General features: G+C 44.0%; 1 protein-coding gene across 3 annotated transcripts in view; it reads right to left on the bottom strand.

The window, feature by feature from the left end:
- Nucleotides 1–15472, bottom strand: part of LOC130274495 (1-phosphatidylinositol 4,5-bisphosphate phosphodiesterase gamma-1-like) — a 166953-nt gene that overhangs the window by 8010 nt on the left and 143471 nt on the right. For 2 of the 3 annotated variants that reach the window (XM_056522900.1, XM_056522902.1), the window contains 8 exons: nt 15122–15241; nt 12015–12198; nt 6475–6552; nt 6283–6386; nt 6101–6197; nt 5918–6002; nt 2441–2604; nt 1213–1309 (listed from right to left, as the gene is read on the bottom strand). In XM_056522900.1, coding sequence (XP_056378875.1) covers nt 1213–1309; nt 2441–2604; nt 5918–6002; nt 6101–6197; nt 6283–6386; nt 6475–6552; nt 12015–12198; nt 15122–15241 — 929 coding nt within the window. The remainder of the gene's footprint in view (nt 1–1212; nt 1310–2440; nt 2605–5917; nt 6003–6100; nt 6198–6282; nt 6387–6474; nt 6553–12014; nt 12199–15121; nt 15242–15472) is intronic. The other variant, XM_056522901.1, reaches the window with a different exon arrangement.

Below are 15472 nucleotides of genomic sequence, written 5' to 3'. Positions count from 1 at the left end.
AGGATGGTATTAATATTTGAATAGTGTATGTCAGTATAACTTAAAGGGGTTATCCAGGAAAAAAACTTTATATATATCAACTGGCTCCAGAAAGTTAAACAGATTTGTAAATTACTTCTATTAAAAAATCTTAATCCTTTCAGTACTTATGAGCTTCTGAAGTTAAGGTTGTTCTTTTCTGTCTAAGTCCTCTCTGATGACACGTGTCTCGGGAACCAACCAGTTTAGAAGCAAATCCCCATAGAAAACCTCTTCTAAACTGGGCGTTTCCCGAGACACGTGTCATCAGAGAGCACTTAGACAGAAAAGAACAACCTTAACTTCAGAAGCTCATAAGTACTGAAAGGATTAAGATTTTTTAATAGAAGTAATTTACAAATCTGTTTAACTTTCTGGAGCCAGTTGATAGATATATATATATATATAGATATATATATATATATAGATATAGATATAGATATATAGATATAGATATAGATATATAGATATAGATATATAGATATAGATATAGATATATAGATATAGATATATAGATATAGATATATAGATATAGATATATAGATATAGATATATAGATATAGATATATAGATATAGATATATAGATATAGATATAGATATAGATATATAGATATATATATAGATAGAGATATATAGATAGAGATATATAGATAGAGATATATAGATAGAGATATATAGATAGATATATATATAGAGATATAGATAGATAGATAGATAGATATAGATATATAGATAGATATAGATATATATATAGCAAAAAGATAAAGGCAGCACCTCAGTCGTCCAGAGTAGGAGAAGAAAATGAAAAAGGAGATGGGGTGCACGCATTCCTAGAACCTGGGTCCACTGGTTCCTCAATCCAGAAAAGTAAAGATGATGCAGCACTCCACAATAATGCATAAGGTGGTGTTTATTCCAGCATGTGCAAAGATATAGATATATATATAGATTACTGATTACCAGTGACTACCACCGTACTCATGTCGAGCTGCCTTGGTGCCCAGCATGGTGTGCAGCCATTATTACGTTTTTTAAAATAGGGTGTAACCAGAATCAGACAGTTCTGCCCCTAGTGTTTCCCAACCAGGGTGCCTCCAGCTGTTGCAAAACTACAACTCCCAGCATGCCCGGACAGCCGTTGGCTGTCCGGGCATGCTGGGAGTTGTAGTTTTACACACTGATTGCACACTTACTTTCTTCATCAAAGGGCACGGGGCGGCAGTACACGACCAGCTCGGACAGCTCCAGCGCTATCTTCTTCCTCCGCTCCATGATCTTCCCCTCCTGCATCTGTAAGAAGACGACATTATATCACACAAGATGTCACCTCCCTTCTCAGACGTGTGTATCAGATGTAGCAGAGCCGGAAATGTTGTTCTCAGTGCTGGACTGGCTCCTCCTGGGCGGGGCATATCAAAGCAGAGCTGTGGGCCAATGAGCTGTTTCCTTGTTGTACCTTCCTCGCAGGATCTTCCATTTATTTATTCCCTAACCTTCAAGTCTCTCCAGCTGTTGCAAAACTACAACTCCCATCATGCCCTGAGTGTCTTAGTCTCTGCATATCCCAATCTTTAGCACTCCAGCTGTTGGAAAACTACAACTCCCATCATGCCCCAAAAGTCTTAAAGGAGTTATCCAGGAAAAAACTTTTATATATATATATATATATATATCTCAACTGGCTCCAGAAAGGTAAACAGATTTGTAAATGACTTCTATTAAAAAATCTTAATCCTTTCAGTACTTATGAGCGGCTGAAGTTGAGTTGTTCTTTTCTGTCTAAGTGCTCTCTGATGACACGTGTCTCAGGAACTGCCCATTTTGGAAGCAAATCCCCATAGCAAACCTCTTCTGCTCTGTGCAGTTCCCGAGACAAGCAGAGATGTCAGCAGAGAGCACTGTTGCCAGACAGAAAAGAACAACTCAGCTTCAGCAGCTGATAATTATTGAAAGGATTAAGATTTTTTTATAGAAGTAATTTGCAAATCTGTTTAACTTTCTGAAGCCAGTTGATATAAAAAAAAAAAAAAAGTTTTTCCCTGGAATACCCCTTTAATTCCTGCGTCCCACGATCTACGGCACTCCAGCTGTTGCAAGCCTACAAATCCCATCGTGCCCTGAAAGTTTCAGTCTCCATGTTTCCCTATCGACAGTACTCCAGCTGTTGCAAATCTACAACTCCCATCATGCCCTGAAAGCCTTAGTCTTTGTTTCCCAATCTATGGCTCTCTAGCTGTTGCAAAACTACAACTCCCATCATGTCCTGGCATGCTGGGAGTTGTAGTTTTGCAACAGCTGGAGGCACCCTGGTTTTTAAACACAGTAGTAAAGGAGTCACTGTTACTTTTCCATGCTGTGCTGTTCTAAAGCAGCGCCCCCTAGTGTACAGTAAGTGTATTGCCGTTGTAGCAGGAGCCTCACCCTGGCATCTGCGTTTTGCGCGGCCTCGCGGATCTTTGCGATCCAGTCGTTCAGCTCCTCTTGAGAATCGGCCGCCACGTCCAGCGCCTGAGATGGGTGCGACATCTGCTGGGAGTGAATGGTGAACATGTAGGGCCTGGGGCTGCGGCCTTCCTTGGATAAGACTGCGGAGAGGGGGCAGAGTTATAATGTGGAGTCAGCATTAGCTTATACCCAACTCTCCCAGAGTCCTGAGCAGAGTGTTATGACAAAATAGAAAGGTCACATTGCAGATTTGCCTTTCGGAAGTCTCAGAAAGCTGAATAAGAAACCTTGTTTAGACAGATTGTCGACCAGCTTTCCTAAGCTCCTGAGTGGCAGGTCTGCTGTTATAAGGTGATGGGGAGATTGTGTCAGGAGTCTGGAAAAGTTCTTAGGGGCAGTACTAAGAGCTCTCACCCAACTTTCCCAGAATCAATTACATAGAATTTTAGGATTTTATTTTAATATAAACTTATCCGTTCATCTTTCAAGCACATCGGACATTTCATTGGCAGAAAATTGGCGCATGCAGAGCCGGTCAGGTTTAGAAAAGGACTCACTGCGCATGCGTTGCAATCCCCAATGGAGGCGCATGCGCGATCTACACAAAGCCCTGTGTGTCAATGAATGGATGGAGAGGGCCGTCTGTCACTCCATTCCCCGCGCATGCGCCATTAAAGGAGATTTGGCACATGCGCCGGACAAAAGGACAAACCCCTGCTATAATGTTAATGGTTTCACAAGTTTAACCCCTTAAGGACTTTCGTTTTTATAATTCTTTCAATTTTGCACCTAAAAATCCATATGAGGCTTATTTTTTGCGCCTCCAATTCTACTTTGTAATGACATCATTCATGTTACCCAAAAATCTATGATGAAATGGAAAAAAAATCATTGTGCGACAAAATTTAAGAAAAAACTTCCGTTTCTACGCAGTACATTTAAATCGGTAAAAAGGACACCTATGATTATAATGATCCCCTACTTATATAGGTGATTTTGTCGCACTTCTGGGGAAAAAAAATCATAACTACATGCAGAAAAATGTATACGTTTAAAATTGTCATCTTCTGACCCCTGTAACTTTATTTTTCCGCGTACAGGACGGTATGGAGGCTCATTTTCACGTTTTTATCGGTACCATTTTTGTATTAATCGCTTTTTATTCATTTTTTCATTATATAAAAAGTGACCAAAAATACTATTTTGGACTTTGGAATTTTTTTGCGCGCACGCCATTGACCGTGCGGTTTAATTAATGATATATTTTTATAATTCGGATATTTCTGCATGCTGCGATACCACATATGTTTATTTTTATATTTACACAGTTTTTTTTTTTAAATTGGAAAAGGGCGGTGATTAAAACTTTTATTAGGGAAGGGGTTAAATGACATTTATTTATTTTTTTTCACTTTTTTTTTTTTTTTTTTTTTACAATGAGGACCCTCCTTGTGTCTGCCAGCTACTCGGGATGCCGCGGCGTCCCAGACAACCCCCTGAGCTAACCGGCAGTACTTTACTTTCACTTTAGACGCGGCGATTAACTTTGAACACCGCGTCTAAAGGGTTAATAGCGCGCTGCCATGCGATCAGTGCTGCGCGCTATTAGCCACGGGTCCTGGCTGTTGTTAGAGGCCGGGCCCAACCAACTATGACGCCTGGCCACGCCATGGTCCCGCATTATAGAAAGGGAAAGGAATCAGGGCGTACATGTACGCCCGAGTCCTTAAGTGATTAAAGGGGTACTCCACTGTAAAACATTTATTTTTTAAATCAACTGATGCCAGAAAGATAAACAGATTTGTAAGTTTCTTCTACTTAAAAATCTTAATCTTTCCCGTACTTATTAGCTGCTGTATGCTTCACAGGAAGTTGTGTAGTTCTTTCCAGTCTGACCACAGTGCTCTCTGCTGACACCTCTGTCCGTGTCAGGAACTTTTCAGAGCAGGAGCAAATCCCCATAGCAAACCTCTCCTGCTCTGGACAGTTCCTGACATGGACAGAGGTGGCAGCAGAGAGCACTGTGGTCAGACTGGAAAGAACTACACAACTTCCTGTGGAGCATACTGCAGCTGATAAGTACTGGAAGGATTAAGATTTTTAAAAGTAATTTACAAATCTGTTTAACTTTCTGGCACCAGTTCATTTAAAAAAAAGTGTTTTCCAGTGGAGTATCACTTTAAATGAAGTGACAAATGCCCTTTAAGCACCAGACTTCAGAGCTGAAATCTCCCAGCATTCCTTGCTGGTTCAGGAGCTGCTTAGGTGGGGACTTACATTCGGCATGGCGTCGTCTTTACACAAAACTCTGCTGTAGGAAAAAAGTATTTGACCCCCCCCCCCCCCCCGCATTACAGGAGATCAGCTGAGCTGTAACGGGCGTCCGTCCATCCACAAGCTTCTGACTGTTTCTTTCCACCACCCGCAGCGGATGATACAGATTAAGATAGATTATATATATATATATATATATATATATATATATATATATATATATATATATATATATATAGAGAGAGAGAGAGAATATATATATATATATATATATATATATATATATATATATATATATATATATATATATATATATATATATATATATATATATATATATATATATATATATAGAGAGAGATTATATATATATATATATATATATATATATATATATATATATATATATATATATATATATATATATATATATATATATATATATATATATATATAGATAGATATTAGAGATGAGCGAACTTACAGTAAATTCGATTCATCACAAACTTCTCGGCTCGGCAGTTGATAACTTTTCCTGCATAAATTAGTTCAGCTTTCCGGTGCTCCGGTGGGCTGGAAAAGGTGGATACAGTATTAGGAGACTCTTTCCTAGGACTGTATCCACCTTTTCCAGCCCACCGGAGCATCGGAAAGCTGAACTCATTTATGCAGGAAAAGTCAGCAACCGCCGAGCCGAGAAGTTCGTGATGAATCGAATTGTAAGGTCGCTCATCTCTAATATATATATATCTATATCTATATATCTATGAAACTTGAAGATACAGGGATCGCCCACTGCTGTACAGAGATACGACTAGTCCCAGTGTATACGGAGACAACAGCAGCAGGTGCCTACTTGCGGTCCCACTCAAGCGAATCAGTCTTCCCGTGCTACAACCTCTCTACAACAGTGTAATACATCCAGCAAGATAGAAAAGGAATGGAGGGAGCACTCACGGTTTGGGAAACTTGCAGGTGGTAGCCATGGCGTCCCGCTGTCTGAAGTTTATGCACCGCACCGTTTAAAGAATAAAGCTACCACCTGCAAGTTTCCCAAACCGTGAGTGCTCCCTCCATTCTTTTTCTATCTTGCTGGATATATATATATATATATATATATATATACATATATACACACGCACGCACGCACTGACTCCCGTAACGTTCCCCGGCACTCACCGATGTGGCAGGACGGGACGTCTATGAAACCCTTCAGGAAGTTCCCCAGGGGGCTGTTTTCTGCTGACTGACCATAGAACGACTGCTAAAATAAAAAAAGGGTCAGGGGTCAGAAGAATGAGCCCCCGAAATCTTCCAACACTAAGAACGGGGTCTATGTGATACGTGTCGCTCGTGTCTGACCGTATTGTCCTGCTCATCCGTCACCGCTGCGCTCATCTCCTCCACGTAGTTAGCAGGAAACCAAAGCTGCTTCTTCCCACCGTAGTCACCGCGCCACCTGCAGGTCAGAGAAGAGAACAACAGGGTCATAATAGTGAGCCCCCCCCCCCCACAAACAAATCGTATCTGTTATCTGAACTCACCAGCCGCCATCTTGCTTGTCCACGTTGTGTATGATGGCTTGTTTACAGAAGGAGAGCTCGTCCTCTCGCTGGGCCTTGTAGTCGTACAGCGCTTTTACCATACACTGGGGGGGGGGGGGGGGGGGCACAGACATGATGTCAGCGGTGCAGGCAGCCATATTGTATATTATATTGTATATTATCTGTACTTACCCTGGATGTTGGCATCTTATTGGCCTCCACGTATAAGTGGGGGGTCCGAACCTCATACAGCGCCCCATAGTCCAGGTCCTGGAAGAGACAGAAAAATACCCAATGACTAGTGGGTGTGGACTACAAGGGGGAGGGGCACTTCTAACATATATAAATACATTTGTGGTTGGTGCTCATGCAAATCAATGAACCAAACCTACAGAAACCATAATTGCCATATAACAGTACCCCCTACCTAAGAAGGCAGTCCGAGTAATGCCATGTACTGCTGCGTAAGGGTACACCTGAAGAGAGGGCATACCCTGGTTAAATGTATAACATAATGGTTCAAATAACAAAGGAGGGTTGGGTGGGTTGTGAAGAACCCACGGCGTGGAGGACTGGAACAGCCGAGGCTCTTAAAGGAACATCCGCCCCTCCCACAGACTAATAAATGAACCTTCTCACTTGTGCTCGGGGCTCATGTGAATCAATGCACCAAACCTACCTAAACTACAGAAACCACAATTGCCATATAACCGGACCCCCTACCTAATAAGGCAGTCAGAGTGATGCCATATACTGCCGCGTAAGGGTACGCCTGAAACGAGGGCAAAACTCAGAGATTAGAACAAAAACGCTTTATAAAATGTCACCTTTACAAGCAACTAGGAAGCATAAGGCATCTACGTTAGCCCTCGGTATATGTCGCACCTAAGTAATGGAGTTCCAGTAACCCAATTTCCCGATTACGTGAGCAGGAACACCGCGACTAGATGCTGAGACACTAATACGTAATGAAATGACCGGAGAGAGAGCCGTATGCACAAAACAAATGATGTGAGCGTATAGACGTATGCACAGAATAAAATATATGAGCGTACGGCCAGAACTAACTGTTACATACTGCGCTCCAGCGGTTAGCACCGGCCGTGAGCGCAGTAGCCTCGTGTCCCCGCTCACCAGCCTTGAGCGCAGTAGCCCCGTGTCCCCGCTCACCAGCCTTGAGCGCAGTAGCCCCGTGTCCCCGCTCACCGGCCTTGAGCGCAGTAGCCCCGTGTCCCCGCTCACCGGCCGTGAGCGCAGTAGCCCCGTGTCCCCGCTCTCCAACCTTGAGCGCAGGAGTCCCGTGTCCCCGCTCACCGGCCGTGAGCGCAGTAGTCCCGTGTCCCCGCTCACCAGCCTTGAGCGCAGTAGCCCCGTGTCCCCGCTCACCGGCCTTGAGCGCAGTAGCCCCGTGTCCCCGCTCACCGGCCTTGAGCGCAGTAGCCCCGTGTCCCCGCTCACCGGCCTTGAGCGCAGTAGCCCCGTGTCCCCGCTCACCGGCCTTGAGCGCAGTAGCCCCGTGTCCCCGCTCACCGGCCTTGAGCGCAGTAGCCCCGTGTCCCCGCTCACCAGCCTGGAGCGCAGTAGCCTCGTGTCCCCGCTCACCAGCCTGGAGCGCAGTAGCCCCGTGTCCCCGCTCACCGGCCTTGAGCGCAGTAGCCCCGTGTCCCCGCTTACCGGCCTTGAGCGCAGTAGCCCCGTGTCCCCGCTCACCGGCCTTGAGCGCAGTAGCCCCGTGTCCCCGCTCACCAGCCTTGAGCGCAGTAGCCCCGTGTCCCCGCTCTCCGGCCTTGAGCGCAGGAGTCCCGTGTCCCCGCTCACCGGCCGTGAGAGCGCAGTAGCCCCGTGTCCCCACTCACCGGCCATGAGCGCAGTAGCCCCGTGTCCCCGCTCTCCGGCGGGGCCGGGATTCGCATTGCAGGACGCGCCTGCATGCGAATCCCGGCCCATCACTTACCCACTTCCACTCCTGCTGCTCCGTCTCAGCCTTGGCGCACGTGCCCCGTCCCATAGGGTGCGCGCATGCCGATGCTTTGAAATTTAAAGGGCCAGTGCGCCCATAATTAGTAGTGCACCTGAACACTATATTATAAAACCCTGCACCTCCCACACATCCCTGCCGGATCTTCAGTGCTTATTGCCTAAGAGAAAGCGTACCCTATTGCCTGTTTGCCATACCCGTGTACCCAGACTTTTCCCGCTACGTTTTTGTCTCATCCTCCTGTACCTCGCCTTGCCCAGTAGAAACTATATGAGTGTATGCACAGACCTCACTATGAGTGTATGGCCAGAACAAACTATACAAGCGTATGCACAGAACAACTATATGACTGTATGGCCTGAATAAACTATATAAATGTATGGCCTGAATAAACTATATGAGTATATGACCAGAACAAACTAAATGAGCAAATACACAGCACAAACTATAAGCTAATGAGCATAAGCACAGAACAAACTATACAAGCGCATAGCCAGAGCAAACTGACTGCATGCACGGAACCAAATACATGAGCATATCCATAGAACGGACTAAGTGAGTGTATGAACAAGACTATATGACTGTATACACAGAACAAACTATATGCGCATATGCACAGAATAACTATGATCGTATCCACAGAACAAACTATATGAGCGTATACAGAGAACAAACTATATGAGCGTATTTACAGAACAAATTATATGCGCGTATACGAACTATATAATTGAGCATATGCCCAGAACAAACAATATGCACGTATGCACAAAAAAACTATATGAGCGAATGCACAGAACAAACTATATGAGCATATGCACAGAAACTCTATGGTGTATAACAAACTGAGCATCTGCACCAAACAAACTGGATGAACATATGCACAGAACAAACTATATGAGTGTATGCACTGAATAACTGAGCACATACACAGAACAAACTATATATGCGTATGAAACAAACAACAAAAACGTGGTATTCAAATGGCTGGAAGTGCTCAACCCCAAATGCGGTTGTGCATATATACTGGGGGAGCAGATCCTGCCCTTGTAGTCCGTTGCTAGGGGCGATCCCCAGCATAAAAATGCATACAATGGGGGATGCCTGCAGCGGACTACAAGTGCCACAATAGAATCCTACACCAGATAGACGGTGTGGATATGTAACAATTAGAATACAATACAAGAATATGGATGCACTACTGTGGTAGATGTAAACAATACATTGGCTATCCCTCAACACTGATGTTAAAATTGAGACATTCGCCAGTGTATCCTTATATGAAGGACACACCAGAGCCCGCACACCAACGCCAGTATATCCTTATATGAAGGACACACCAGAGCCCGCACACCAACGCCAAGGTTTCTCATTTTGGTGCGAGACCTAACGCTAGTCCTACCTGTGCTTGATAAACAGAACAGGGGCCAGTGGGCAATTACGGCAGCATTCGGCTGGCTCACAACTTCCTTCCAGATACCCTCCAGTGTTACTACGCACACATGCAATGGGAGGAGGGAGGCAAGCTGCAAGCCCCACCTGAGTTGGCTATTATGGGTGCCTGGCCTCACAGGTGCTACCTTAATGCTGCCTGGTAGATATTCAAGGCGCATTAATGTTGGAGTTTACACACCTCCAAATTTAAAATTTAAACAAACAACAAAAACGTGGTTTCAAATGGCTGGAAGTGCTCAACCCCAAATGCGGTTGTGCATTTATACTGGGGGAGCAGATCCTGCCCTTGTAGTCCGTTGCTAGGGGCGATCCCCAGCATAAAAATGCATACAATGGAGGATGCCTGCAGCGGACTACAAGTGCCACAATAGAATGCTGCCGTAATTGCCCACTGGCCCCTGTTCTGTTTATCAAGCACAGGTAGGACTAGCGTTAGGTCTCGCACCAAAATGAGAAACCTTGGCGTTGGTGTGCGGGCTCTGGTGTGTCCTTCATATAAGGATATACTGGCGTTGGTGTGCGGGCTCTGGTGTGTCCTTCATATAAGGATACACTGGCGAATGTCTCAATTTTAACATCAGTGTTGAGGGATAGCCAATGTATTGTTTACATCTACCACAGTAGTGCACCCATATTCTTGTATTGTATATATGCGTATGCACAAATGAACTATGTGAACGTACGCTCAGAACAAACTATGAGTGTATGCACAAAACTAACTATATGTGCATATGTACAGAAACTATATGGCGTATAACAAACTATGAGCGACTGCACTCAACAAACCTGATAAAAATATACTCAGAATAAAACTATATGCGCATATGCACAAACTATATGGTGTATACCCCTAACAAGCTATGAGCGTCTGTACCAAACAAACTTAATAAACGTATGCACAGAACAAACTATATGCATGCAAAGAATAAATTATATGACCACATACTCAGAACAAAATATGCATATATGACTATGCACAGAACAACCCTTTACGCTGTACGAGCGTACGTAGCGTATAAATGCTATGAGCGCATGAACAGTATAAATACGAGTGTATGTACAGTATAAATACTACGAGCGTAGGAACAGTATAAATACTACGAACGTATGTACAGTATAAATGCTATGGGCGTATGTACAGTATAAATGTTACGAGCGTATGAACAGTATAAACACTATGAACATATGTATAGTATAAATACTATGAGCGTATGTACAGTATAAATACGAGCGTATGTACAGTATAAATACGAGCATATGTACAGTATAAATACGAGCATATGTACAGTATAAACACTATGAACATATGTACAGTATAAATATGAGCGTATGTATAGTATAAATGCTACAAGCATATGTACAGTATAAATGCTGTGAGCGTATGAACAGTATAAATGCTACAAGCGTATGTACAGTATAAATGCTACGAGCGTATGTACAGTATAAATGCTGTGAGCGTATGTACAGTATAAATGCTGTGAGCGTATGTACAGTATAAATGCTATGAGCGTATGTACAGTATAAATGCTATGAGCGCATGTACAGTACTACCAGTGCACATGCAGCACCAACGCTACAAGCGCATACACTGCACAAACACTACAAGTGCACAGAGAGCAACATACATGTGACACGCCCTTCCTATAAGCAGGAGGGCCGTGTCATATATACCCAGAACAAACTAAGAACATATGCACCGAACAACTACCGTATGCATAGAACAAATTATAGGAGCGTGTGCACAGAACAACCATATAATCATATGCATCGAATAAATGATATGACCGCATGTGCAGAAATACACGACATGACAGTATGTAACAATATGAGCGTATGGTCTTTTTTCGAATTGGGTTGCACTCTTCATCAGGGATAATGTCCCCTATTCATGTTGTTTCCTAAGTCAGGGTTTGCTAACCATTGTGCCTTCAGCTGTTGCAAAACTACAACTCCCAGCATGCCCGGACAGCCAACGGCTGTCCGGGCATGCTGGCAGTTGTAGTTTTGCAACAGCTGAAGGCACATTGGTTGGGAATCACTGCCTTAAAGGGGAACTCTAGGGGGGATCTTTTCAAATCAACTCATGCCAGAAAGTTAAACAGATTTGTTAATTACTTCTATACAAAAGTTATTTTCTGTTTTGTTACGACCATTTACATATTGTCCACTCTGCTACTGTCAGAACATGGATTGGTTGTACTGAGGCTCCAATCTGCTTATCAGAGGTCCAGTGACCAGGCGACCCCCAATAAGTGGGGCACTACCTACATAATCAGGCAGGGGGCAGTAATTGGTCACTCACCGCCGTTCCCATCTTCTCCAACGCCTCCTCATTGATGGGGTAGCGCAGCTTCATCTTACGGTAGAGCGGGTGCTTCTCGTAGTAGCTGACCAGGTCTACGAGGCTCTCGAATTCTGCAGAGCTCCCCAGCATAAAGAGGCGCCCCTCCTGCTGTATGCGACAGTGCTTGATCTTCCCTTCAGCTCTAGCGGAGAAGAAAAGGGTAAGAAATTTAGCTCTGGGCATTAGCGGGTACCACATTCTGCTCCAGATGTGAACCCCAGGGTGGTCTCCTCAATCTTCCTTGGTGTTATTGGAGACCCTGACAAGTTTAACCACCCATGGGATGAGGGGAGGGTGTGAGCTGGTGAGCCGCCATATCTCCACAAATACCATGAAATGTATCAGTGTAGCATGTGGTACGGTGTACAGCATAGGGAACCTGTGCTGTATATTGTACCGTCATGCTTTGTGTGATTGTAAATTATTGTACGACTTGTAATGACGACTGATTGATTAATAAAGCTTTCAATACCATCAAGTGTAGTATCAGTGTAGCATGTGGTACAGTGTACAGCATAGGGAACCTGTGCGGTATATTGTACCATCATGCTCAGTGTGACTGTAATTTATTGTACGACTTGTAATGACGACTGATTGATGAATAAAGCTCTTTCAATACCATCAAGTTTAGTATCAGTGTAGCATGTGGTACGGTGTATAGTGTAGGGAACCTGTGCGGTATATTGTACTTTCATGCTTTGTGTGATTGTAATTTATTGTACGACTTGTAATGACGACTGATTGATGAATAAAGCTCTGTCAATGCCATCAAGTGTAGTATCAGTGTAGCATGTGGTACGGTGTACAGCGTGGGGGAACCTGTTCTGTATATTGTACCGTCATGCTTTGTGTGATTGTAAATTATTGTACAACTTGTAATGACGACTGATTGATGAATAAAGCTTTCAATACCATCAAGTGTAGTATCAGTGTAGCATGTGGTACGGTGTACAGCATAGGGAACCTTTGCGGTATATTGTACCGTCATGCTTTGTGTGATTGTAATTTATTGTACGACTTGTAATGACGACTGATTGATGAATAAAGCTCTTTCAATACCATCAAGTGTAGTATCAGTGTAGCATGTGGTACGGTGTATAGTGTAGGGAACCTGTGCGGTATATTGTACTGTCATGCTTTGTGTGATTGTAAATTATTGTACCACTTGTAATGACGACTGATTGATGAATAAAGCTCTTTCAATACCATAAAGTGTAGTATCAGTGTAGCATGTGGTACGGTGTACAGCATAGGGAACCTGTGTGGTATATTGTACCATCATGCTAAGTGTGATTGTAAATTATTGTACGACTTGTAATGACGACTGATTGATTAATAAAGCTCTTTCAATACCATCAAGTGTAGTATCAGTGTAGCATGTGGTACGGTGTATAGTGTAGGGAACCTGTGCGGTATATTGTACCGTCATGCTTTGTGTGATTGTAATTTATTATACCATTTGTAATGACGAGTGATTGATGAATAAAGCTCTTTCAATACCATCAAGTGTAGTATCAGTGTAGCATGTGGTACGGTGCATAGCGTAGGAAACCTGTGTGGTATATTGTAAGAGTAAGGTTTGTTGGGGACCTCTCTCCTTTCTGAGAAGGGCTTGTGATAGACCGCATCCTTTGTGCACTCTTTTCTTATCGTGACGCGTTTTCCACTTTTTCACGCACTTTGGGTGATTCGAGAGCACGTTCCTCGGCTCTTAGATAAAATAAAAATAAAAAACACCATAGAAGAGGCCTCCTCTGGACTTCACCTTCTCTTTTTATAATGTATGTTAGATGGTTAGTCTGACTAAGGAAGAGAGATCCAGGGGAGAGGGGCAGCACAGGAGGAGACTCAGAAGTTATTCATTGAAGATGGGCAGAGGACGTGAGGGGGTGAAGAACTGAGGTCGGTGCTAAACTCTAGGGCAGTGTTTCCCAACCAGGGTGCCTCCAGCTGTTGCAAAACTACAGCCTTTGGCTGTTCGGGCATGCTGGGAGTTGTAGTTTTGCAACAGCTGGAGGCACTCTGGTTGGGAAACACTGCTCTAGGGTAAGACCCACCCCTTATCTCTGGGGGGAGGAATGGGGGAGGGGGGCAGTCAGCATGGACAAACAGTTTTTACAGATTTTAAAGGGTTACTCCGGAGGGAAGAAAATGTTTTCAAATGAACTGGTGCCAGAAAATTATACAGAATAGTTTTGAATTGGGTTGCACTCTTCATCAGGGATAATGTCCCCTATTCATGTTGTCTCCCAAGTCAGGGTTTTCTAACCAGTGTACCTTCAGCTTTTGCAAAACTACAACTCCCAGCATGTCCGGACAGCCTTTGGCTGTCCGGGCATGCTGGGAGTTGTAGTTTTGCAACAGCTGGAGGCGCACTGGTTGGGAAACATTACCTTAAAGGGGAACTCTGGGGGGGGGGGGGGGGGGGGGGATCTTTTCAAATCACCTGGTGCCAGAAAGTTAAACAGATTTGTAAATGACTTCTACATAAAAATATTAATCCTTCCAATACTTATCAGCTTCTGTACACTCCACAGGAAGTTGTGTGGTTCTTTCCAGTCTGACCACAGTGCTCTCTGCTGACACCTCTGTCCATGTCAGGAACTGTCCATGAGTAAGAGCCAATCCCCATAGCAAACCTCTCCTGCTCTGCACAGTTCCTGACACGGACAGAGGTGTCAGCAGAGAGCACTGTGGTCAGACTGGAAAGAACTACACAACTTCCTGTGCAGCTGATAAGTACTGGAAGAATTAAAAAATTTTATATAGAAGAAATTTACAAACTTGTATAATTTTCTGGCACCAGTTAATTTGAAAAAAATGTTGCTCCCACTGGTGTGCCCCTTTAAGGCCCACCCCTTATCTTTGGGGGGAGGATTGGGGGGGCGTCAGAACGGACAAACGTTTTTTTTTACTGATCTAGTGACCGCCGGTTTGGAGAAAATACGTATCTGAGTAATGGTCCCGCCCTGTAGGCATAACAAGGGGGCAACCACATCTCCAGGGGTCACCATCGGCGGAGAAGGACTTATTCATGATGGCGGATCTGTGCCCCCTCGTCTCACCTGAAGGAGATGGCGTAGGAGTTTGGTTCACTTCGCTTCCGCACCAGAAAGGCGCCATCTCTAGGCACCCTCATCAGCATGTGCTCTGCCTGCAGACGGGTGAGGCTGGCATGGTACCACCTGCAAAGATAAGAAGATTAGATACATGGCTCAGCAGATAGGAATGGCTTAGATACTATGTGCTTATCAGACAGTATCACACATTATAGGATTGGATACACAGCTCAACTGAAAGGATCACACGTAATAGAATTAGATACATGACAGCAGACAGTATCACACATTATAGGATTAGATACACAGCTCTACCGAAAGGATCACACGTAATAGAATTAGATACATAACACAGCA

The sequence above is a fragment of the Hyla sarda genome, chromosome 5 (assembly GCF_029499605.1).
Source record: "Hyla sarda isolate aHylSar1 chromosome 5, aHylSar1.hap1, whole genome shotgun sequence".
Lineage (NCBI taxonomy): Eukaryota > Metazoa > Chordata > Amphibia > Anura > Hylidae > Hyla > Hyla sarda.
The sequence above is the reverse complement of the archived record's forward strand: the minus strand, read 5'-3'. Positions and strand labels throughout refer to the sequence as shown.